The sequence below is a fragment of the Meleagris gallopavo genome, chromosome Z (assembly GCF_905368555.1).
Source record: "Meleagris gallopavo chromosome Z, MGAL_WU_HG_1.1, whole genome shotgun sequence".
In the NCBI taxonomy this organism is placed as follows: domain Eukaryota; kingdom Metazoa; phylum Chordata; class Aves; order Galliformes; family Phasianidae; genus Meleagris; species Meleagris gallopavo.
The window spans coordinates 8,515,691-8,541,989 of NC_139435.1; the positions used below are offsets into that span (position 1 = coordinate 8,515,691).

The window sequence follows — 26,299 nt, forward strand, 5'->3', positions numbered from 1 at the left end:
CCAAGCTGGGAGGCGTGATGCATGGAGAGCAGGGGATGGGGACGGTGTCTCCGAATTTCTTTCCCATGCTAGCTCTGGCTTATAGTTTCAGCGGACGTTACTTTTCCTCCTGCATGCATTTCCATTAATCATCTGCTTGTCAGCGCTCTTCCCCCCACCTCCGCTCCCCTGCCAAGTCTCACTGAGCAGTGCGCACGCACACAAGCGCCCATGCACGCAGCGTGCGTGCTGATGAGCCTGGCCGCTCGTTAATCACTTACTGGTGTTGTATGAGTTGTGTTCCAAACCACAGAAGGTTTGGAAGTGGGGAGAAAGGCCGTTCCCTTGAGATCAGGGCTGTGCCATGGTGCAGCTCTGTGATCTTCATCCGAGATGTGGTAGTGAGTGGAGAACTGTCCAGGTGCATTCAGACACATCTTGCTGGGTTGTTGGGAAGAGTTGTGTGTTGGAGAGGAGTGCCAAAGTGAGCTGTCCCACTCCCAGAATTTGTAAGGGACTTATTTGTGTTTAATTTTTCCTGGTGATGATGTGCTTCTGCAGACATCCTGGCTAGAATTGACCTTGGGAGGTCTGTAGCCCAGCAGCAAGCAGGGCAAGTGCTGCATTCTGAGCAGTTTGCTTCTCTGAAGGTCTTGAAAACCTTCAGGGTCAGAGATCCCTTGATGTCTTCCATTGTGTGACAGCCCTTATGGGGAAACTTCATGGAATCATTAGGCTGGAGAGGACCACTGAGATCATCAAGTCCAACTGTCAGCCCAGCACCATCGTGCCCACTATCCATGTCCCCCGGTGCCACATATCCATGGTTCTTGAACACTCCAGGGTTGCTGACTCCACAACCTCTCTGGGCAGCCTGTGCCAATGCATCTCCACTCTTTCAGGGAAGAAATGTTTCCTAACATCCAACCTGAAACTCCCTTGGCACAACTTAAGGCCATTCCCTCTTGTCCTATTCCTGTCACTTGTGAGAAAAGACCAACCCCCACTTTGCCACAGCTTCCTCTCAGGGCACTGTAGAGAGTGATAAGGGTTCCCCTGAGCCTCCTCTTCTCCAGAATGAACAATCCCTGTTCCCTCCCTATAAGTTATGTGCTCCAGACTCTTCACAGCTTCTCTGGATGCATTCCAGCAGTTCATTGTCTTTCCTGTAGTGAGGGGCTCAAAACTGAACACAGTACTCACAGTGACAAGTCAAGCCTGATCTCCCTTTTGTTCCTGCTGCCATCTCTTGTCTTTCCACCAGCACTGGAAAGAATCTGTCTTCATTATCTCCATCACCTTCCCATAGGCACTGGGAGGCTGCTGGTAGGTCCCTCAAATCCATCCCTTCTCCAGTCTGGCCACAGTACTGGTCACTGGACTTACAAGGACCAGCAGTGCTCACTGTGTAGTGGAGTTCCCCAAAAATAGCAATGTCCCAGAGGTCCTTTAAGGTGTGCTTTCTTTTCTCCTTGAATAATTTCCTTCTTAGTGAGATCTGGCTGACCCTGTGTAAGCATCTACCTGGCACCAGCCTTCCTTTCTTTTTGGGACAGATGGCCAAAATAATAAAATTGATAGCAATTATGCGTGTGTGTGTGCCTGTGTGCTCATGCAGGTATGAACATTTTGTTCAGAAATTTTGTTTGAAAAATTCAGTACTTTTTACTCCTTTCATGAGTGTTTCAAAAGTAGTGTTTGACAGGCTCCTTCATCCAGGTGAGGTACGTATGATTACCATATCACAGAATGGCTTGGGTTGGAAGGGACCTCAAAGACCATCCAGTTCCAACATCTAATCTAGGCAGGTTTGCCATCCGCCTGATCAGGTTGCCCAGAGCCCTATCTGACAAGACCTTGAGCATCTAGAAGGGAGCAAAATGGGGGCAGAAATGTGTTTTTCCCCTGTTTACTGCCCATTCACAGTGTTGTCCTGCTGATGGATGTGGGTGGACCAGACACTGGCTCAGCTTTTCCTTTTTTCTGCCATTGAGGAATTGTTGGAGATACAAGGCGACATACGGCGCTTTCTTTTTCCAAAAAAAAAAAAAAAAAAAAAGGAGAAGGAAAGGGAAAGGAAAGGAAAGGAAGGAGCCTCTCTCGCACACTGCACCGGCAAATGCTCGTCATCCTGTAACAGGAGGCCAGCACACATGAATATTCCTGTGTAATATCGCGAGTGATGAGCCCCATATGCAGACCTTGGGAGAAATTAAATATTTTCTATGGCGTTTTCCAAAGAGCCTTTCTATCAAAGTGCTCGGTCGGAAGCCAAAATGCCACAGCTTTTGCAGCCCCAGCTGGTTGACACTTAAAATTATTATAATTATTATTTTATTTTCGAATGCTGATGAATATTTTCTAATTAAAAAAAAAAAAAAAGCCATGCTCCGGCAGGTCGAATCCAGGCAGAGTTTTAGAAGGGGCTGGAGGCCACCAGTGTTTTTTTTTTTATTTGGTGGAAGGCTCTGGAGCCTGCAAAGAAGGTCCAGAGTTAAAGCACACACATGGTCGGCATCTGTCCGGCCACAAGCACTGGGGAGGCTGCTGGAAGCACAGCGCAGGTAGGGGACGGCTCCTGGGGCCAGATCAGGGATGGAGTGGCTGGAGGGAATAGGCTGGGTCTGACCTGTTTTGACCACAGGTTTAGGGCTTGCAAGCGTAGGCACAAGCATCATTTTTGGAGCATCCTCTCAAACCCTCACATGGACAACAGGCACCGCTTGCAGATCACTGGCGCCTGTTTGCTGAGGGATTGATTTCTCTGGGAAGGCTGGAAGCGGCTGAAGATTAGCTACTCAAGTCCCCCCCACCGAGCTGTAGGAAAATACAGCCGATTAATGGGGTTTCTGTGCTTGCAGAGGTGTAAGCAGTGCAGTGGTCACTGGGAAGGAACCTGAGGAGGGACACACATGCCTGGTGGTGGTGGACCTTCTGATGAAGGTCACAGGGCGCTGCAGTTGGCTACTTTTAAGACAGATGAAAGTGGCACAGCTGGATATGAGCTGGCTTGTTTGGACTTGGGGATGTGAGAGGAGGGCTGGTAGGGAGGAGAAGGGTTTGGGAAAAATCTGCTGGAATCTCACAAAGTGGAGCTTGGTTGTTTTTCTCCCAGATAGGCAGAAAGGCTTCAGACTGTCTTTTCCTTGCTGGTGTTGGTAGGTAAGAAAGTAGTGTGGATGCTGTACCTCAATTTGGCATTGGCTGAGAGATGAATCAGTTCCTGGGCTTGCCACCAGTATTTGTGCCTTCCCTCCCTTGCATGGTTAGAAACAAATTTCATTTTAACCACTTTTTCCTCATTATTATCTGTTTAATTGCTGTCTTTCAATTACAAACTCTCGTTGCAGACATCTTGTTCTCTCTTTTCTTTTTGTCAGTACACCTGGAAAGAGACAGAGAGCTGAGCTATCATCCAAACACAGATTAATCATAGAATCACAGAATGGCTTGGGTTGGAAGGGACCTTAAGAAGGGACCTCAGAGACAGTCATTTCAGTGCCCAGTCTCAGCTGACAGCAGCTGTGTGCCGTGATCTGGGGCTCACTAGAGCTCATTGCCTCAACCCAGAAGGGATTTTCACTTCCAAAGCTGTGTTTACCAGTGCTGCTCATGCACGGGGGTGGTTTTACACTGGGGGCATGCTAGACTCATACATTTCCAGGCTGCTCTATGGTCCCCATCACCTCCCAGCCCTGCTGCTGGGCTCACCATGCTGTTCAGGCACGTGTTTGCAGCACAGCCGCCCCATCCCCCCCTCCTTGCCCCCATGGAACTGCCTCCCTGATGTCAAACAGCTAATACCCCCTAACAAACATGCTAATTTAAGAGCTGTTAAAGCCAGGGGCCAGCATGAGGTCACAGTCCACACAAACAGATGGTGTTTTGTCCTTGATAATTAAATTTTCCTGTAGTTTTGGGTGAGAGGCTTTCGTGCCTTTTATTTCAGCACAGCTGCCTTGGGGCAGCCCTGCTTCTTCCTCCTCATCCTCTACTCACTCCCAGTGGTGAGGCTGCATCAGGACCCCAGGCAGGGGAGCCTGGGGGGAACTCGGAGGTGTCCTGGGGGGTTGCGGGGTTGGGAAGCCCCTCGAAGACTCATTGGAGGCCAGGTGAGCTGCGTCAGCCCCTGGCCCTTTCTGGTGTTGCTGTTGGGGTGCAGCATTGGTGTGTGCTCCCATGCAGCAATGCTTGGCAGGCTCAGATCTTTCTGGAAATGCTGTGAGCATAGCAGGCAAAGAAGGATGCTTGAGGGTGCAAAGGAAAGGGATTGGTTCCTCCTCCTACTCTCCAGGGAGGTTGTTCTTGGGCAAGCATGTGTCTCTGGTCTCTTCACTCTCTTCCACATCCCTGCAGCTGTCAGAGGCTGCTGGTAGCAGAAGGTCCCCCTGGCTCTCACTAAAGGGGAAAATGAGCTTCCCTACAGTGCTGCCTTGAGGAATCACAGCTCAGCCCTATGCCTCAGATTCCCCCTCACTCACTGCTTTGCTTGCCTGGTCCAAAAACTGGGGGCTACTGTGGCATTTGCGGGCAGTGTACAGCCATTGGATGAAGAAACAGCAACTGGTAGACAGATATCCTCAAAGTAACAAAGATGTATGGGGAATACTGGCCCCCAGCATCCCAACCCCCCACCTGCACCCAGCATCCCACATGGAACAGCCTGATCCTCCTGCACTAAGAAAGCAAAAGCAGCAGCAGTTGGGACTGTTCCAAGCTCTGCTTTTCCACCATGCCAGAGCAAAGATACAAACAGGATTTTTTATTCAAGATGTTAGCACATCATTCTGGGCTTCCCCCTCCTCCCCTAATTGTGTTTTTCCCTTTCCTCTCTGTTTCACTTAGGACAGCATGTGACTGTGACATGGTGTTGGACTCTAATGCTGTGATGTGTTTCTCTGCCCTGGAGCTTTTTAAGGCATGTTTGTGAGTTCATAAAGCAGCTCGGCCACAGACTATCCTCAGGGCAAAAAGCTGAATTTTGAGCAAAATCATGGGAGAAATTGAAAGGCAGTGCTGCCCTATGAACAACATAAGAAATGCTGCAAGCGTTGACTGGAAATCACAAACTGAACCCAGACTGCAGCAGCAGGGACTCCCTAAAAAGTCTGGAGCTTTGTACTTAGAGACGTGTTTTAGGATTTTGTTTTTGTCTTTTTTTTTTTCCCCATCATCGTTATTTTTCTGATTTCATGCCTGAATACTGAAAGTTCATGTGCTAAAATCCAGTGCAGCATTAAGTGTGTTCCTGGGGAAGTGGAAGGAGCAGGACCTTCCACCAAACACGATGGTCATGATGATTTCTGCACCTTCCTGAGAGGGGCACTGGGAAACGTGGCACCCTCAAGCATCTCCCATCCCCCATCAATGCATCTCCCATTGATGTGAAGAGGAAGCATCTTTGGGAAATTACAACCCAAGGCCCCACTCAAATAGAGGCTCCAGAAAAGCTGTGGCACTTCTTTCATAGAAGCCAACTGTTGATTGATTCCTGCAGGATGTCTGCAGGGATCCAGGAAGTACTCAGTGCAGGGGAAAGTTGATTAAAAAGGGGGTAACACACAACAGTGGGGGAAAAAAAAAAAAAAAAGGCATTTGTTCTTGTTTCCTCCATCTCAGGACATCAGTATGGAGGGTGAAGGATTGGGGCTCATGTATACGTGCTCACCACAGCTTCATGCCCTGTGTGTGCTGGGGTGGTGAAGAACAGGCTCAGGGGTGATGTTTCTCTGCAATCCATGCCTGTAAGGATTCAGCCTCCTCCTGCCCTCCCATGCTTTCTCCCAGAACCAATTTCGAAGACACGCATGGCTTATTAGTATGCCAAGCTTTGCGTTGCCTTTTATCACCGCTGGAACAGATGGCTGGGCTTGGACCGCTGCCCTTCGCTTGCAGATAGGCTGGTTCATTTGGTGGCAGTGGTGAGGACAGGTATGAGTTGCAGAAAACATCCCTCTGTGAGGCAGGAAGAGGGGACAGACGGCGGCAGGCTGCTGCCCGTGCATTAGGCTAGAACAATGGCTGTGGAGCCAAGGGCTGTTCATAAACAGGGCTGCTGGAGATGATCCCGATAATGCGCTTGGGTGATGCCTACGAAAGTAGGACATGCCTGGCAGAGAGCCACGCTGCAAGGATGGTCCCGTTCCTGTCCTTGGAGGAGGGCAGGTTGTAGCAACCGTTGTTCCCTTCTCAGGATCAGGGTGTTGTCTGCAGAGTTTTAATGTGGTGGGACTCACTTTGTCATTTTGCATAGGGCTTGAAAGGAAGGGTACCCACCCTGTTCCTGGAGCAGAGATCCTCCCAGCCCTGCAGACAAGGACAGTGGCTGAAATTGGTTATCCTAGGGACCTCTGGTCCACAGCTCCCTGCCCGTCATATGTCTGTGATCCACACAAGCCAGCAATTACCTGTCCCAGGATCCAACCAGGTAGTTCCCCGATCAGCCTGTGATGTTTCTGGGATGCTCACACATCCCTCAATGTTCTCAGCTCCCTGCTGTGCCTCTTGGAAAGCTGCTCTGGCGTTACACTCCAGCAGAGCCACCTCTTCCATCCCTGTGAGCACAGTGAGAAGCTCTGGTGGGTGCCATTCTCACTGAGGTCCTGGTTATGTCGTGGCTCCAAGCTTGAGCATTTATGTAGTAGAGCCGAAAGCCCCTTAAGCAGATGTAGTAGTGGTGTCTTCCAACCTTAATGATTCTAAGCCTATGGCTGCCTTGGTGTGTGTGTCTTCAAACAAAACAGATGGGATTTTTTTTGAAGGACTTCCTTTCATTTTCTGTCCATCTCTCCTTCTTCCAGGCAGGGAAGAGGTGGAGTTCTCTAGAGCAAGGAGCCAATTAATTTCAACTGGTCCAGCAGCTCTTGGTCTGGGCAGACGGTGTGCTAATCACCATCTTGACAGTGGGAGCTTAAATTAGATTTAAGGAGCACTTTCAAGTAACAGGGCTGACCCTGCCGATAAGGCTTTATGAAGCACACACTAAGAGATGCTAAAGCTTGTCTTCTCTTCTCTTGAGCTAAAAAATAAGGTCCAGTGCTGATGGGGCACTGTGAAGCAACAGAGCTTTAGGGCTGCAAATATACCTCTCATGTTAGATGTTGAGCAGCAAGGGTATTGTTGTCTGTTTTCTCCCATTTTGCTATCATGAGAAGTGTAATCTTTGTGGGGACCAATGATGGGGATGTCTCTCTGTCCCATGCAGCTTTCACATGGGACAGCTGTAGCATGGGCTCTGTGAGCAGAGGGCTAGCTGAGCAACCACGGGTGGCTGTGGTCAGCCTTTTCCTGTTGATCTGGTGCCCAGGAGGTGTCTGCTGCATCTCCATTGCAGATGCACTGTTTGCGGTCAGTGTCTGCAATGTAGGCGTAGCATCATGTCTCAGCAGCAGAGAAAGTTGTCACATCTCCTCAGGATATAGGTGTTCTGGGGTATTCATAGTCAGCACCTGCAGTACAGGCATACCATAGCATTTACAGCCAGCATCTGCAGGACAGGTGTGCTGTAACATCAGCATCTGTAGCACAGGTGTGCTGCAGTGCTGTTACGGGCACCTGCAGTGCAGGCAGAGCTTCATGCCTACCATTGGTGCAGGTGTACCACAGCAGCTGCAGTTGGTGTCAGCAGTGTGGGCTCAGCACAGTGCAGAACCCATGGACGGCTCTTGGCAGAGCTGCAGTGGAGACATACAGAGAGGAAATGAGTTAATTGAGGTTTTTGGTTTTTTTCTCTTCTGGATCACCACTTGAGAGCTGGGCCCTGTAACAGCAGAGCTGGGGGGAATTTCCTGACAGAAGGCTGTCGTGCAATCATGAGGTTTGGAAACCAAGGCTTCTTCTGCACATTTCTGGCAGATGCTCGCAGGATGGCCGAGCAGCTTTCAGCAGGCCATAGCTGGTTGCTACCTCATTAACAAGCAAGTGTCTCCATGGCTTTGGGGATCACGTTAACAGGAGGTGGGAAAGGATCTGAGCCAGTGCAGAAGAGGACCCTGGGACTGTGCAGCAGAGGTTGGCATCTTGTTTTCTGGCTAGATACCTACTCCTCATCCTTCTGCTGCCAGTCCCTCCCCATCACACCACACCAGTTCACATCCCATCACTGTGTCCCTCACCCTAGTTTAGGGGCAGCCTTGGGTCTTGTCTTCACATAATGGTGCTGGCCACATCTTGCTTACAGAGGGCCTGTCTGACCCAGGGGAAGCACCGCTGGAAACACGTTTGGATAAAATGAGAACTGCTGGAGAGGATCATGCTCATGTCCACATTGAAACAGCCTGTAAGAATGACCATCAGTGCTCCACTTTCCAGTCTGCTGCCAAGAAATGATTCACCGCAGGGGCAAAAGCAAATATTGTCCGAACTGCTTTTCTGCAGAAGATTGAGTTCCCCACCACTGAGTTTGCTGTGATATAAATGTGGTTCCCTGCTGTCACCTTTCATATGTTTCCTGCAGGAACAGGGACACAGCCCAGGGTCCCTTCTGTTCAAGCACGGCTGGTGCTCTGCTGTATGCTGCCCCGTGCACCTGCTTGCTAGGGTGCAGGCATCTGTTAGAAACACCATTAGATGAGCACATGCAGCCAACTGAAATTTGCATTGGAAGCATCTGCAGAAATGTTGGAGGTTTTGTTATGTGTTTGGAAAAAGAATAATAATGGCTTTGGGCAAAACAGGCAAACGAAGCAAATGCTGCATGGGAAATTGTGATTCGAGTGAGAAAAAGTTGGTTTTCTCTCTAGATTTTTCACACTGAAATAGCTCCGATTCCTGCCTGGCTGCAGGGCTTGTCTCTGAGATGAAATGGAAATTTGCAGGGGCAAAAACAGCTGAGCAGTGGGAACTCTGTGCCGGCTGTGGGCACTGTGGGCTTCCAGAGGACTTTAGCCATTTCCCTACTCTCTTCTGCCCTTGTAAGCCAAGCAGCATCACCCTTGAGAATCCCCTCCCCGTGCTACCCATCTGTGCACGGGTCTTGCCTCAGGGGAGGCTGCCAGGCAGGCAGGCAGAAGCAGCAGCAATTATTGTAATGACTTGATAAGATGAGGAGCAGGAAGGATGGGAGGCTGTGATCCCCAGGAGGAGCAGTAGATGTGAGATTGGGAGTGCGATGCTTGGGATAACGTCGGCACTGAGGCTGCAGTGAGCAGGGGGATCTCTTGGGGGGCTGCGTCCCCGCTGGGATGGGGACACGAATGGCAGCAGGGTGTGGTGAGAATGAGTGCAGGATGCAGACTGGGGAGCGGGCGTGGGGAAAGGAGGAGCAGAACAGAAGCACAGTGAGTGATAACGATGTAGTAATTAGTGGTAAATCTCCTCCACAGGAGCTCTCAAAGGCCATTATCTCTACTTTGCAGGCGAGGAAACTGAGGCACGGGGAGAGTGATTTGTTCACGGTGACGCAGGAGGGGCAGGTGCCATGGTGTGGGGGGATCTGCTCTCACCACCAGTCCTCGTGGTGCAAACCTATTGCCATCAATCCTGTCTCTTCTCTGCACTCCCCATTTTCAGTGCCCCATTTGCTGCCCTGGAGAGGCATTTGGAGCTGGGCAGGTCCACTGCCCTGCAAAACCTGTGTGCCCAGCCATGCTTGCTTTGCTATCCAGCCCACAAAATCTCACATCCTGCTGCGAACTCAAAGCCATCTGGGCTCCTGCATGGGCTGTGTTGGTAACGGAATATGTTTTGCTGTTTTGTTTTGTTTTATTTTTTTGCTGGCCGATGCAGCTCCCCCTTTATTTAGGTCTAAATGGATGCCATCTGGCTAACGAGCCTATACTCCTGTTCTAGATTAAAAGGCAATCCTCTGCACGTTACCAGTACGACGCTTTAGATTAGAGAGGTTTAAACGGTTGTGAAGGTGTAATTTGCTTTTCACGCAGTGCTGTTACCTCCTGGCAGACAGGCTGGCAGCACTGCCATCCCCAGCAGCTCCCTCCTGCCCTGGTCACCTGCATCATCCCCCTGTTTGCTGTGTGACCAGGGAGGGTCATACTGTTTCTTGTAATCCCAGAAATGCTGCAGCAGGGATGCATCTGCATGTTGCATATCCTAAGCACAGAGCACTGCCATGAGGAGGTGTGGTATGGCTCCATCTCTTATGAAGAAAAGATAACTCCTGGTTGCTTATCTTGATTGAGTTACACGTGCCTCTCTGTAGTCCATTTGCAGGCAGATGCTGAAGGGAGCCCAGCCCCAGGGCTTAACTTCTTGGAGAGAAGTTGAAAAGCAGAGGAGAAAAAGAGAGCAGTTGTGCAAGGTGTATCGTTGCCTGCAGGCACCTGAGTCTGCTGGCAGCTCTGTTGGAAAGTGCCACGGGCCATGGAACCATGAAGTATGTGCTGACAAAACACCTCCTTTTGCTAGAAGTTCTCCTGTTGCAGAGCTGAAATCTTGCTGCGTGGCAGCACAGAATCACAGAATAGCCAGGGTTGGAAAGGACCTCAAGGATCATGAATCTCCAACTCCCCTGCCGCAGGCAAGGCCTCCAACCTCCCCATTTAATACCAGACCAGGCTGCCCAGGGCCCCATCCAACCTGGCCTTGAGCACCTCCAGGGACAGGGGCATCCACAACCTCTCTGGGCAGCCTGTTCCAGCACCTCACCACTCATGGCATCCCCTTGCTCCTGCCATACAGGGTCCAGCTCTGGGTGCTCTGCTTGCAATCTCTCCTGTGGCAAACTGTGACTGCTTCTGCCTGTGCTTGCTTCCACAGATGGCCAATCCTATCCCGTCAGCCTGCTGCGTGGTGCTCGCTGTGGTGGTGGTGTATGCTCAGAGGCACAGCCAGCAGGGTGAGTCTTGTCCCAGCTCCAGAGGGATCCCAACAAATGCGAGTGCTGCTACTCTGGGCTCTTTCTTAGCACAAGCTGGGTGTGCTTTCTGCTTGATGTTATATTTCTGGATGTTGTTGTTTTCTCCTCTGCTTGATGTGTGCATCCCCTCCTGCCTGTGCTAGGGATTTGGACATCCTGTGTCCCACCAGCACCTGCTGGTCCCCTTTGGTGCATTTCCTCCTGCCCAGACTCCTGCTTGTTCCAAGATGCTCCTGCAGCCTTTCCCATCCCTTTTACTCCTCTTCTGCACCATGAAAGGGAAGGGAGGCTGGGAAGAAGCAGTGTGATAGCCCCAGTGCCTGACACCCAGTCCCATGGCTATCACTGCTGCCCCACTGTGCTGTGATCTCCTTGGGGTGATTTTGTCCTCACCTCACATCTGCACCCACCATTAGCTCATGCCTCTATAGGTGAGCAGAGGATCTTGGGCTTTGAAGAGACAATATTTTAGAGTCACTGATGGTATTTGGAGCTGGAGGACCCCATGCCACCCTGGGTCCAGACATGAGCAGGATGTTTTTGGGCAGCTGTCTGAGTTTCTCTATGGAGTCACTTGTGGACTAGAGGACAGAATGCGGGGCCTCCATGGTTTTCCTGACAGTCAGCAGTTGCTTTCAGTGGGTTATGGAGCGGAATTTTGCTGGCTAACTCTGATAAGAATATCTGTGCATTCATGGACTTGGTGGGGTTGAGGAACCCTGCAGGAGCACCTTACTGACCTGCTCTAAATCCAGAGGGGTGGTTTTCTGCAGCCCTGTAGCTGGGATTTGGTGGCATGTGGGTTTGCTTGTTTTCCCTGCCCAGAGCTCACCTCTTTCTTATAGCTCCAGCCTCCTCTTGTCCCCTGCCCTCATCCTCTGTCTGCACTTGCCGCTTTGTCTGGAGAAGTGGGGCTGGAAGATGAATGAATCCCACTGATGGCAGAGACTGGATGGAGTGGGGGAAGATGCAGGTGTAGAGTCCATTTATCATGCTCTTGAGGCACGCTCAACTTTAATAGCTCATGAAGCACTTTAAGAGATGCATTAGCACTGAATACGTGAGCAAGGAGGATGTGACAAGCTGTTAAGCAAGCAGGAGCACAGCGCAGTGAGGCTGGCCACCCGCTTCTGGCTCTCACGTGTGCACTGGTGATTACTGGAGTGTCCTGCAAAGTGCCACATGAATTTATAAAAGCAGCATTGGATGCAGCAGTGGTGAGACTGCTCATGTGTTAACTCCTCTGCTGCCCATCTTTGCTCCTTCTCCTTGGAGCTGGAGGAGTGAAGGGCACTTTTCTTTTGGATGCGGCTCCTCAAGCCCTGAGGTTTTTGGGGTGGAGATGGTCAGACCTAAGGGGACATGCATCAACTGCCCTTCCTCCATCCCTCCCTAGGACAGTCTTGCTCCAGTGAACGGTTTGCTTCTGGCAAACCAGTTTGGTGATGCTTACACCATGCTTGCTTTACCTGAGCATGGGTTAATAGCACACAATCCTTGTGGGCTGCCTAGCTACCAGCCTACAGGATCCCCCCTTTTGTGCTGCTCCTTTCCTTGGTATCCACAGTAGATTGCCAAAGGTAAGTGTCAAGCAGGAGACACAAAGATGGATTACTCAGTGGGGCTGGATGGGTGAATGGATGTTGCATTGTGTGCTCACTGTCCATCCCATTGCTACCAAAGCAGTCGCTCTGCACTGTGGATCCCACCATGCTGGGTGGCTGTGCTGCACACAGTATGCTGCACCAGCATGAGTGGTGCTGCAGCAATCCGTGCAAGAGGCAGCTCTTAGGTCTTAGGTGCCATGACCAGAGAGAACCCTGTCCCCATCCGTCAGCCTTGCCAGAGTTATATCCGCAGCTGTTCCAGATTGAGATTTCTCTGCTTTTAAAAGAGGAGTAATTCTGTTTTATTGATCCTCACCTTGCTGAATTAACTCGTGTTTAAACAATAATTATGTTTTCACATGGGAGAGGAGAGAAGGAGATGAACGTCTCTGGAAATTAAAGCATTTCAGGCACTGCAAGCTGGGGTTAATTTATTGATGAGCGGAGAAGCCACTATCTCCTCTGTTTCTCACCAGTAACAGGCAATTAGCCCCTATCCTTCCTCAACCGAGGAAAAGACAGAGATTTTGTTTCATCAGTTTCCCTCCTCTCCTGCTCCCTTCAGCCCCAGCACTAATCGTTTGCAATCAGTTCTGCTGCAAAGCCTCCCAAGAGCTCCCGTCCGCACGCGCCTCGTTAGAGATGCTGCCCACATTGCATCTAAGACAAAGGCTGAGCCGATAAACAGCCTTTGAAATGCACAGCAAAGCCATGCAAATTGGCTTCTCTGAGAGCAGGTCGACTGTGCATACCTTCTTTTCTCCCCTTTACTTCATGTGATGTTTATGTTGGCTGACAAGGATGTGACCAACTCTGTTCCTGCATCACTCAGCCCATGCTGGTCCCTGAAGCGTCAGCCTGGCAGGGTTAAACCAGTTGCTTTGCTTCTTTGGGTTTTGCCTTTGTTTCTCTGTAAGGGTGGTGTTTATTTTCATACAGGTGCATGGTTGGTTTGTAGACATGCATCTGGTTTTCTGATAGTGATTCAGATGACATGCAGTTAAAGTGCTGGGATGAAAGTCCTTACTGCACTTCCAGTGGTGCCCAGGGAGTTCATTTTTGACAGCCTCTGCAGTTATGTTGCCAGATACAGTGCTACCCATGTCCTACACCCAGGGAGGACTGAGCCCATGGAGACATCCAGGAAGACGTTCTCTTTCAGTGTACTATTGGAGCAGGAGTCTCATGGCTTCTTGATGAGAGATGCATTCAGCACAGCATGCTGACAATGCCTCTGGGCTTGCAGAGCCACTTTACAATGCAGAGTGCACTTACATAGCAGGTTTTAGGGAGATACAGGACCACTAGAGACCCAATTTGTGCATGTTGGGGAACAGAGGTGTATTTTTCTACAGCAAAATAATTTGGAATTTCAGTATTTCAGTAGCGCTGGGACAGGAGATAAAAAGTTAGGGGTGATTTTTAATTCCCCTTTTTTCTCCCTGTTCACAGCTGGAGTATTCCTATTCCTGCACATCACTGACTTTCCAGAGCTGGGGCTGTGATCCTCTTCCCTCTTCCATCCCTTGCTGTTTCTTTTGCATCTGATTTTACTTACCTGCTCAGCAGGTTGGACTATCTTAGGATCCTTCTGTGCCCCCCAGGACAAACAGCTTTGCTTCCTCTGATCACTTCAGAAACGGGGTTTGCAAAGCCTCAGGCATCCGGCCATTCTTTCTGCTTGATTTTGTCCCATTATCACTGTTTAAAAAAAAATCTGAAGCAGAATATAGTTATGTGTGTGATTCCTGGAATGACTGTGCACCAGTTCTGAAGGCTGGCAGGGAGTCTGGGGATGCATCCCTCCTGCCTGCTTTCTTGGACTCTGCTCTGCCAGGGGGCAGATGGTGCTGTGCTTTTCCCTTGCTTTTCCCTGCAGCAGCTGGTGTTCATGTCAACCCAGAACACGCTTCTTGGGTGCTGGAGTCCTGCTCTGAGCTGGTCCTGGTGCTCTGTATCATTCATGTTATAAATAAACAGATCTGTAGAACTCTTGTAACAAAGCAAATGGCTGCATCGGTGAGACGTGTGCTGCTGCATAGGTGCAAGAAACCCAGTACAAGACAGAGGTTAGGGATTATCTTAGACCCTTTCTCACCTCTTTGCTCTTTCAAAGACTCTGGATTCAAGGGAAGCCTCAGCACCTAGCCTTTGGACCTCCTTGTGCTTTTCTCTGCTAGATTTCAGGGTACAGCAGTTACGACCAGATAGGTACCTAACAACCCCAGCCAAGCCAATGGCTGGGCTTCTACTCAGCATCCTCTTACTCAAACCCAGTTCTTACTTCTTCCCTATCGCTCCTATCAGTCTTCCCTGATACTGAGTGTTTGTAGCCATCCTTTCTGAAATGCGTGCGCTGGATCTAAAGTGGCAGTGCGGGAGCAGTCTCTCCAAGCAGAGGTCTATTCTCTGCTTCTATCATGCTACCAGAGTGCCATTCAGTCATGCATTAAGTGACATGACAAACATCTGTCATGTGTTGTTTGTTTGGTTTCCCATCCTTTCTCCAGGGTGAGATGTGTGTGCAATGGAGTGTTTTGGAATTTCTGTAAACGCCCGTACGCAGCTGCTCACTGTTTGCTGTGGGGAAGACAAGGTCAGAAGGACAACACACGTGTGAGCAGGAGACTGCCATGGTGCAGGCTTCCCTCTGAGTGAGCTCTGCCTTCTTGTTGCCTTGCATGGCATACTTGCCCATGGGTTGAAGATCTAGTAATCTTTAAGGTCCGTTCCAATCCAAGTCATTCTATAATTTTGTGATTGCGCCTTCCCACCTCCTGGCATCTCCATGCATCTCAGGCCATGTTTTGCTCAGGTGTGTCATCTCCAGATGGCTCCTGCAAGGTCATTTTGGAGTTTTTATCCTCCAGATGCAGCTCTAACTGTAAATAGGCTCGTGGACAATGGACTTGTCCATTCTGCTCTGTACATCAGCCTTTATGTTCCTTGTAAACTTTTCCAGTACCAGCTTTATGCTGCCTGCAACATAATTGATAAGGCGAATGATTAGCAATGGGCCAGGAGCAGATCTCTGCAGGGCCATGCTGGGAACACCCTCCTGCAATGATGACTTCCCATTAACAATTAATTCCCCATTAGCAATCACATTTTTTTAATCTTTCCTGTTATAATTCTGGATGCTGTCATTATCCAGCTGGCTGAAGTGTGAGTTTTGGTCAGTGCACAAGCTGATTGCAGAGCACTCCTGGTTGGGAAGCAAGGCTTGGCACAGCCTCTAACTGCCCTGCATCCTTCACTCTTTGCAAGTCATCTCAAAGCCAAAATGCTGCTCACATGGGCTTCATGGGGCTTCATGGAGAATTGAAAGAGCTGGAACCAAGGTATCATGCCGGATCAATAAGAGGACACATCTTGGCATTGGAAGGCATTATCAGGGTTTGCTCAGCCTGTACTCAGACTAAACAAGCTTTGGTTTTCACTGATATTCACATTTTCTGTTCCTGGAAGACCTTAGTCCCAGGGCATACATAAAGAGATGCTCCTGTCTTCTTTCCTACTGCCGGGGGTGAAGGTGGAGGTGGTATTGCGTAGGGATGCCTTTCAAGGAAGAGTCATGACCTCCATGCCTAGGTATCCATCACTGTGACAGTTTCCCCATTGCATCCCCATCTTCCTTGGCAGCCCACAGCCTCAGGGAAGCAAAAAGATCAAAGATTCACTCCTAGCTGGGCAGACACCTCAGCTGCAGCCTGTTAAACATCACTGCATGCCATTAGGACATTAGGTACCTCATAAAAGCTTGGGGTCCCTCCACTGCCTTCATCTTCTTGCCTTGCTCTGAAGGTGAGTCTGGCTGATAAAAGGAAGTACAGCCACATGCTGTATCCTCTCTTCTCCAGCTGCCCCCCATTTTCTCCCTTCCCTCTCTCTGGCCCAATGCACCTGGCTACTTGTACAGCACAAACTGTATCTCCTGTCTACCTGCCTACAAAGACTACCTTGTCTGCAAAACAGAAGAAAACAGCAAAAATAGCCCCAGCTCCTGGAACATCTCTTTCTATTACTGGATGTCCCTCTGAGCTGAAGTAGACTTCCTGCCCAGACATGGAGTGAATTATGGCCAAGCTCTTGGAGGCTGACCTTGTGGTCAGCCAGGGCACGGGCTTGCTAATAAATGTGGTCATCCCCTACCGCAGGCAGCCTATTTTTAGTGCCTGTGTTTCCTTGCCTGCTGCCTCGCAGCCCTGCCCAGTGACCCCCAAGCTGGTCACCCTGGCAGCGTGGCTCATGCTGTGGGATAGCCCTGCTGGGAGCAAAAGCCTCGCTCCTCCCACCTAGAACATGAGATATCCAGGGAAACCATTCCGTTTGCTCCCTGTTAGTTTTGCATGCACGCAGCGATGTGGCTTCTCCAGCTGGGTTGTGCTGTGGGACCACGGCTGCACTCCCTGTCTGTTGGGCAAGGAGCTGTGAGCTTGCTGCTCTTTACCAGGGGGTGCACTTAGAAAATAGCTGCAGCTCTGTGCAAGGTGAGCATCCCATTGTGCAAAATGCTTTTGAGTACAGAAAGAGGGATGCTCCTAAAGTAGAGCTGAGGTTCTGGAGCAAAGCAAGGATCAGTTCCTGGGCTGAGAACATGGGAAGGACATCATAGAATTGTTTGCTTCGGATAAGACCTTTAAAGATCACCTGGTCCAACTGCCCTGCAGTGAGCAAGGACACCCACAGCTCCATCAGGTGCTCAGAGCCCTTCCAGCCTGACCTTGAGCATCTGCAGGGATGGGGCATCCACCATCTTTCTGGGCAACTTAAATCTCAGAAATATGTAACACTAACATATGAACGCCTCCATCACCTGGTGTATTGAAGTGAATCACAAAGCTAAAGATTTAAAAAAAAAAAAAAAAAAAAGGTTTGAATCTGGCAGGTTTTGAAGAAGTAAATCTGCAGTCTCGTAGAACAGGGGAAGATCATCCACTACAGTGATGAGAGAAAGAAGATGTTAGGAGGATCACAGTCTGCTAGGACTCACTAGTTCAGGCAGTGGCAAGGAAAATTGTGTCTCAGTAACCTCTTAGACTTCATTAGACATATTGGAAAGTGCTGACAGAGAGGAACTGGGTTTTGCAACTCACTCAGCTCCTGTAGGAGCTCTGAGTGAGGTGTTTCCACCTGAGAAAAGAAGCCCTAGGAGTTCCCCAGGCTACCAGGGCCCTCTGAAAGCATGAGCAGCCACTCAGGACACCAAGGCTCTGCCCACAGATAACGTGCTGTGCTGTGAACTTCTCTTTCCATGGACTCTATCCTAGCATTGATCTCTTTTTGGTGAAGGAGGAAGAAGTCCCCATCTAAGGGTTTTGTCTGTTGTTTTTATGCTTGTTGGTGAAGGCCACCAGAAGTGGAGACAGTTGAAGTGGAAACCAAGCATGCTGGGGGTTTGGCTTGAGCCAGCCTGCAAAAGCTGGGTAAGGTCTCACCTTGGAAGTTGCACATGGCCACCCCAGAAGCCAGCACCTTGCACTGCCAGCAGCCTGCTCCCACCAGCACTGGGACACTGAGCGTTTCTCCCTTTTTAAGGGTTCCCGGAATCTGAAGTCCTGGGTTGCAGGCTGCCCTGGTGCTACAAAGCCCATCTCAGGTCAGGATGAAGGAGCAAAGCACGGTGGCACTGGGCAACGCTTGCAGGGCCCTAGCAAAGGGGAATGCAGCAGTGTCCAAGCAAAGCCCTGGATAGTAAGAGCACAGTTGCAGTGAGAAACTGAGACCAGGCATCCTCCTCTCTGCTTTCTGAGAAGAGGGTTTTGCTGGGGTAGAAGTAGGGTGAAGGAATCTCGAAATGAGCTCAGGAGGGCAGATGCTGTACACAATATGTACAGAAGGAGCAGAAGAGCAACTTGCGAGATGTGCAGTCTGTTCTGTGTCTGAAAAGAGCATCTTTCAGGATAAGCGGTGTTGGGCAGCACTAAATGGAGTGGATCCATGCAGAGAAGCCAATATAATTGTGGCATATTAAAAGGAAAAGAAGAAGAATTGAGCAGGGTCTGTGGCAGGCTTGTTACTGAGAGGAAAAGCAATGCATGTCACCTTGTAATGAGTGCTCTAGCAAAGCCAATCAGGTGGAGAAGTGAAGTGAGACTGCAAAGCAATTGACAGTGATGGAGGCAGGAGGGGTTACTGCAGTATTACCCAATGTACAGACCATTGATCTCTTGGTTAGGATTTTCTGGAGACGATTGTTATTTAGGCTTAGGTGCCACCAGGTGCTAATTGAAGCTGAAGAGTCTGGAGCCTTTTCCTTGCACTGCTGCATACACTACTGTGCAGGATTAGTCCTTGGCCCCGGGCAGGATGCATCCATCCATGGTGCAAAAATCCCCGTGGATGGGGCAGAGCTTTGCTGTAGGGTGCCAGCAGTTGGCAGAGCCATGTGCTGCCCTTCATCCCAGGTTCAGCACACCATGATGCCCTTCCTAGCTTTTTTAGTTTGCAAAGCCTGGAGTGCTTTCCCCAGTGCACATCACTATTAGCTGATACAAACCATCCAGACTGGCTCTTCTTAGTTCTCTTTTCTTCTGGAGTGTTACAAGCAGCCAGAGATCTGCAGCGCCCAAGCTGAAAAACACTGACCTGCAAGGCTGGGAGCCTGGAGGACTTCTGCCAACAAAGAGTTTGTGCTTTGTAGACAGGAGAGCAATGGCAGTGTCACACCGAGGGGCTGGCTGGGATGCAAGAGCTAAAGCAGAGCTACGGCATGCAGAACAGCTTGCTTGGCCCCTGCTGAATTTGCTGGACTACAGCGAGGTGTGCTCTGCTGGCTAGGAAAGAGCACTTTGCTATGCTGCAGTGTGCTTCTGCACTGGAGAAAGACAGGAGCATACATGTGCAGGCAGTGCACAGGGATCTGCTGCAGCGGTCATCCTGGTGCTCCCACGCCTATTCAGACGAGCGCCGTGCTCCATTCATGCTCCCAGGGTCACAGGAAGCACAGCATGGAGCAGTCCCCAGGGAATGTGAACACTGGACTTCTTGGGATGAGTCATAGAGAGCTTCCAGCCCCAGCCAAGCCGCAAACCCCAGCGAGTTGGGACCTGCCGTGCTGGTGCTGTGCCTGAGCTGTGGTTGCTCCAGCTGAGTGCGTGCAGTGCTGGAGAGAAACCAAGGCATGTAGGAGCAAGTGTGTCAAATCCCAAAGTTGACATCTGTCTGTCTACTCCCACCTCTCAATTTCCCATGGGAAGTCTCTACTCCTGGCCAGCATTGAGAGCTGGAGAGCTGCCACAACCCATGCCAGCTGCTGGGAGAACTGGGAAGGCTTGGGACAAAACAGGAAAATGCAATGGCACAGCTCAGGAGTGGAGAGAGGCTGCTGAGCTCATCGTTGTGGCTGCTCTTTGGACTGGATGGAGGCACACAGCAAGGTGTGATGCGACCACATCCTGCCTGCTGTGGCCAGTAGATCTGAAAATTAATTTTACCATCATGGTGAACGGCACAGGGTGACTGATGTGCCTGTCTCCTTTTGCTTTCAGTGAAGGTGTTGCTTTGTGGTGTAGGGAAAGGACAGTGGAAGACCTGGGGGCTTGGGTCCCCACCGGTGTTTCCAAGTTCGTAGAGCATCATGCAAGCCTCTTGATGAGGGAAAGAAATCCAGAAACAGCTGTGGGCTTGCTTGGTACTAGTGACTCACCACATCATTTCCCCTTGTGCTCCCAAGGGATTCTGTTCATGTTATTGGTACTTAGAGCCATAGAATGGCTTGGGTTGGAAGAGACCTCAAAATCGTCTAGTTCCAACCTCCCACACCTCTTTATGTCATAGGTATCTCTGGGGTGTTGTCTCTGCCAGCTTTGCTTTCTAGCACCTATCCCTCTCCCAGCACTGAAGAGCACAACCCTTTGAGTGGCAAGAGAAAAGATGTCCTGGTGGAGGATGCTTGGTTTTGGTTGGCGTACGCTCTGCCAGCTTCACTGTTCACAGAATCCCCAAATATTCTGAGCTGTGGAAGGGATCCAAGGATCACCAAGTACACCTGCTGGCTCCACAAAGGACCACCCAAAATTCAAACCCTATGTCTGAGGTCATTCTCCAAGTACTCCTTGAGCTCAGGGCTGTGGCCACTGACCTGGCCAGTCTGTTCCAGTGCCTCCCACGCTCTGCACCTTGGCAAGGTGAAGAACTTTTCCTTAATACCCAGCCATTGATTGACACCACTGACATCTCTAGGCTGACTTACTGCCCTACCCACCATGCCAGCACTGCTTTGCTGGGGCACATCAGATCTGCCCCACTCTGGCAGCTCCTTCAGCTCTCAGCCCTATGTGCAAAGGGTCACTGCTGTCTGTCCTCCCAGCTTGCAGACTGAATTTCTTCTGTTCTCTACCCGTGTTGCTGGAGGTTGATCTTTGCCTCCTCACTTTGCTGGAGTGTGAGCCCTGAATATTCAAGGAACAGCGCTGAACTCAGTGTGACAATGGTTGGTGGATTCTGGCCTTTAATTAATTAGCATTGATCGCACTTCATCCAGCAGCAGAGAAGGGAGCTGCGGCTCGGGGAAGCAGCAAAGTGTAGCAATTCAATCACCGCAGCCATTTTCATGCTGCTGGTCAGTGTTCTCCTTGCATTCCTGCATTTATTTCTCCTTACTTACATTCTTGGCAGCCATGGAGAGATGGGTGTGGGCATCCTATCAATCCACGAGTAGGACATTGAGATGCGGACCCTGGAGGAATATTTCAGGATTCAGGTAGTGGATTTAATGCTGTCCCAGTGTTTATCTTGCCCTAAATCACAGCTTCAATGTGAAGACCGTACAGTGAGAACCTACCAAGAAAGAAAGCACATATGGCAGAATTTTGAGCATAGGAACATAGGATGTTCCATGTGAACATGAGAGAGAGCTTCTTTTCTATGAGAGTGACAGAGCTCAGGAACAGGCTGTGCAGAGAGATTGTGGTCATCTTCTCTGGAGATGCTCAGTGCCCACCTGGACTCTCCTCTGCACCTTTCTGTAGGGTACCTGCTTTAGCAGGGCTTTGCACTTGATCTCCAGAGGACATTTTCAACCTCTAAGGTTCTGTGATGCTGTGAATGTGTTGTAGGATGCTTCATGTTGCAGATCAGCAGGTGCATGATGTTGGGGACAGGTTTGGACTGAGTTCCTCTGTCTCTTGCACAGCTGAAGCTGGGCAGCCTGATATGCCAGGTGCCACGGGGCCATGGGAGAGAAGCAAAACCCATTTGGGCAAGTCACTTCATCTCATTTCAGGACTTGGGCTCCCATTTGTAATGCAGTGCCTCTGTTTGTTTCCTCTCTGAGTTGTCAGCTCACTAAGGCACCTCTCGCTGCCTGCCTGTCCCATGGGTCTGCAGCCTAGCAGTGGGGAAGAGCCTCTGGCAGCGAACCCCTCTGGAGCTCTGTCTGCTGCTGCATGTCCCGGAGCTGCCGAGGAGATCCTCCAGGGAACCATTTTCCACTGGAAAATGAAGTCCTGTCAGCATCCTCATGTTTCATAAAGCCATATTTCTTCATCAGAGGAAAAAGGGGAGAAAAACAGAGGTGGAAAGAGGCTGCAGTGTATCTTTTTGGTATTTTTCAAAAATGGTTTTAATTGACACCTCTTCTGCACAGAAGGGTTTTAAAGCCCTTCTACAACATAACAGGCTGTTTAAAAGGTGCAAAACCCCTTTTGGTTTCACTTTGAAGGAACCCAAGCTTTCTGGTGGTTCTTCGGTGGTTTTTTTGTTTTGTTTTGTTTTGTTTTGTTTTTTTCCACTTTGGAGAATTTTTGGAATTTGATGCTTTTGCACCAAAGCTGCACCTCAGCCTTATCCCAAACCTCCCCATGGCATCCCCAGGGCTGATGGGTGCTGTCGGTGCTTTGAGAGCATCCCTCCAGCCCCACCGCCCTGTGTGGGCTGCAGCCAGCCCCAGCTCCCAGCCTGTTTTTGCTTTGCTTTAGAAAATAAACAGGCGTAGAGCCCAGTGCCGCTGTGACCGGCAGAGAAGGGGGATGACCAGCAGAGTTGAAAAGATTGTTTTCTATTCATGGCCTCCAGCATGAGGTGGGGGAAAAGCCACTTTCTGCCTGCGCACGCATAGATTTGCATTGATTGAAGGCAGAGTCGCTGCCTCCCTGTGCCCTTTCTCTCCTTTTGGGCTCTCTGAGATCCTCCCTCCCCATGAGCCCATGCAGCAGGGATGCGCACAGCTCCTGCTCATGGCTCTTCCATCACTGCCCGTTGCCTCTTCCCTCTTTCCCCCTCCCCTGACAGCAGCCTCCCACAGCCGACTCATTTCAGAGATGTTTTTTCGCTGCTCCAGCCAACATTTTTCTCTCCCCCATTACGTTTAGCTTCCCCCTCCCTCTTCCAAACCATTTTTTTAAGCAATAAATAATTTCAGCGTGCTGAAGAAGCATGCAAAGTCAGCGTTAGGCTACGGCGAAACGCTCCATTTGTTCTAGGAGTCCTTTTCCCCTCAGAAAGCTTCCCCTAGTGTTTAATTTTAAAGCATGTCATTATTATTATTTGTTTTCCTACTTTCCAGAAGAGATTCCCGTATTTTTTCGGCTTGTCTGGAGATTTCCACACACACACACACGAACTTTTCCTTTGGCTTTTCTCCCCTGCTTGCTTTCTTTTTGCTGGGGTTAAAAGCCCCAAGTCAGCAAGGTACTTAAACACATGCTGAAAGTTAAGAGCTTGCCTAAGTGCTTTGCTGACTGGGAGCCAAGGATATTTTCTTGAGCCCTTTAAATGCTTCAGAACCTGAATTCAAAACGTTTTGCAGAAAATCCAGAATTCAAGTATCTCTTGTGCTAATGGTGGCTGTAATTCAGGAGTGCCTTCAGATAAGGGCTGCACTCTTCTTCCTGGAGCTGATGTATCCCCTTGCAGAAAATGCTTTCACCACTTCAAGGAGCTCTCCAGAAATCTGGGCATGTGCTTTTGTTTCACTCAGTGATCATGTTGGCATTTTGGTATTTATTTTGCTTGACACTTGATGCTTCTAGGTGTTGAAATGTAGAAAAAAGGAGCAGTTCACTGAAGTCACTGAAGGGCAAATATCTGCAGCCAAACTAATGCTTTCTCATCATCCCAAATGCAGAAGGGGGAAATCAGAAAAAAGCTAACAAAAAAAAATCCAAACAAAAAAAACAACCACACACGTACAAATAAATCTATATAAAAAAGCAGAAACAACAACAATAAAGTGGATAAAAAACCCTGCAAGTGGAGAGCTCTGTGAAGCTGCAGCATCACTAACTGGAGGTCAGGAGGAGCACTCTGAGAGCAGCAACATGTTTCCCTTCAAAGGGATTAGTCTGAGGGGCTGTAGTACTGTCTGTATGGAGAGGGAATAGCGGTGAGCAGAGGAGAGGAAAGGCTATGTAGACAGGAGGTGCTTCCAGAAGTGGAGAAGCAGTTAGCATCAAAGAGAAATCGTGCTCAGCTGCCTGGGGCTCTATGCGATGGATGCGGGTCTCTGCCACCAGTCTGCTGCTGGGTCTGCTTTGAAATGCTTATCTGTGTAATGGGGAGCATTTTGGCTTTCCCCCCCCTTTTTTTTAAAAAGGTGATTGAAATTTTATGTGTGCACCTCTGCATGAGTCAACCTGCAAAGTCTCTACCTGCTAGCTGCAAAGCAGCTGGCACTTGCGGTCTCTTGCTGCAGGCATCCATCTCCCTTTATCTCTCTCATGGCAGCATAGCTCTTTGTGGCAGGCTATGGGTCTAGTATCCTGACGGGGCTGCACCTAGAAGATGCTTCGTGTGTCTGTTAGGATGCAGCTTCCCAGCTGTGCATGGCTCAGCACTGCTCATCGCTTCTAGGCTTGGCTTTGGTTGAGCACCCTTTGGAGTGAAAGGCATGAAATGCAAATGTAATATCTTCTTATTACACAAGCAGATCCTGAGACCTTGGCTTAATTGTTAATACAGTCCCTCATGGGCAGAGTAGATTGTTGCTTTATTATTAATATTGCTTTGAAATCATCTAGGCTACAGGAGTACAAGTGTTGCTCGGAGAAATGACTGATGACGACTGAGTCAGAAGAAAAACAGGATGAGTGTTGGGAAAATGCTTCCCATTGTATCAGCATCTTTACCTCCTCATGTGTGCATCCTGCGCTGGCAGCATAGAATCGTGGAGTCTTTAAGATTGAAAAAGATGGTTATCTAGTCCAACTGTCAGCCCACTCCCACCATGCGCGCTAACCATCCCTCAGAGCCACATCTCCACTTTTCTTGAACATCTCCAAGGATGGTGAAAATGTCGGTTCCTCTGTTCAAGAGGAAACTGAATCTTGGGGCTGATGCAGGGGGAAGAAATCCCTCCATTGGTTAGAAACACGTCCTGGGGTCTCAACTCTGGTTGTTTATGGGTGCAGGAAGAAGTGTTAGCATTTCTCTTGGGCATTCCCAGGCATAGGACATCATTTTTTGGTAATAGAATCATAGAATTGTACAGTAGCTTAAGTTGGAAGGGACTTTAGAGATCATCAGGATCTCCACCCCATGGGCTGGTTGCCCCCACCAACTCAGCTGCCCAGGATTCCATCCAACCCAGCCTTGAGCACCTCCAGGGATAGGGCACCACAGCTCTTTGGGCAGCAGCGTCAGGGCCTCACTGCCCTCTGAGGAATTTCTTCTGAATATCTAACCAAAATCTTCCCTCCTTTAGTTTAAAGCCATTCCCCCTTCTCCTGTCAATGTTAATCTGTGTAAAATGTCAGTCCTCCAGTGACGTGACACCACAAGGACATAGATCTGTTGACTACAACCCTCTGGCTGCAGTCACCCAATCAATTCCTTACCCACCTAGAAGCCCACCCTTCAAATCTGTCTCTCTCCAATTTAGAGATAAGGATATGATGTGGGACCATATAAAATGCCTTGCACAAGCCCAGGTAGATGACATCAGGTGCCCTTCTGTTGTCCACCGATGCTGTCACTCATCACAGTCCTGGCCTCGTGCCTCATCCCTACGAAGCCGAGTCTCCCATACGTGTGGTTGAGGCCGTAGAGGAGTTTTTCCAGCTCAGGATGCAGAAGTTCACAAGTTAAGTTGCAGCAGCTCCAGCTTTAAGCCCAGCTGCTGCTGATCCACCCAGGGGTGTGAGCATTGCATCAAGCAACGATGAGCCACTGGCCTACAGCAGGCAAAAGCCAAGCCAACAGACAGCAGAGAGAGCCTGAGGGGCTGAATTTTAGAGCTATTAAATGATTAAATGCAAAAAAAAAAAAAAAAAAAAAAAAAAGTTAATTTAACATCGCGGTTGTGATTTTACACACCCAAGAGTCTGGAAATTGAGAGCACTGCTTCTCACACAGGGATTGTAACTTGGCACTGCACAGATTGTACAGTATGTAAAATTAGACCGGAGAAATAGTAAATATGCTGCAGGGACCAATACTGTCTTGGCAGAAGGAGGATGGACTGAGTGGGACCCAACAGGTCTTTTACGCCTCTGACTTCCGTAATTCTGTGCTAATAAAAAAAAAAACAACCCTGTTAGTTAGGCACCATACTGCCTGGTGCAAAGCACAGCCCGCAGCAGGACAGGGTAGGAGTGGGGCTGCCCCAGTGTTTGTGCTCCAAGGGAGACTGCTGCTCAAGGGTGGGTGCAACTAGGAGCAATGGGGAGGCTCTGTTGGCAGCTCCTGGGTGCCCAACATCTCTATCTGCCTCTTCCTCTTCCCTGTGCGTGGTAAATACAGGCGTCCTTGTGCTGCTGCTGAACCACAATGGGCTTTTCTTCTGTTTACGGCTGTGATTTGGGCACCTAATTCTGAATGCTATTGATTTCCTCTTAAATGGCGTTGAAAAGCCTGATCTAAGCACTCTTTTGTGGCCTAAGTTATTTGTCCTGTTGGCAGGAAAAAGCAGAAGCAGAAAACAAGCCTGTAATTCATCCGTCGCGCTAACTCCTGTCAC

The 26,299-nt window shown here is 49.6% G+C and overlaps 1 protein-coding gene across 2 annotated transcripts in view; it reads left to right on the plus strand.

Annotated features, from left to right (window-relative positions):
* CNTFR (ciliary neurotrophic factor receptor) overlaps positions 1-26,299 on the plus strand; it is a 169,299-nt gene that overhangs the window by 90,322 nt on the left and 52,678 nt on the right. For both annotated transcript variants that reach the window (XM_085213734.1, XM_085213733.1), the window contains one exon: positions 10,696-10,774. In XM_085213734.1, the coding sequence (XP_085069860.1) occupies positions 10,696-10,774 (79 nt within the window). Of the gene's footprint in view, positions 1-10,695; positions 10,775-26,299 lie in introns of those variants that run through there.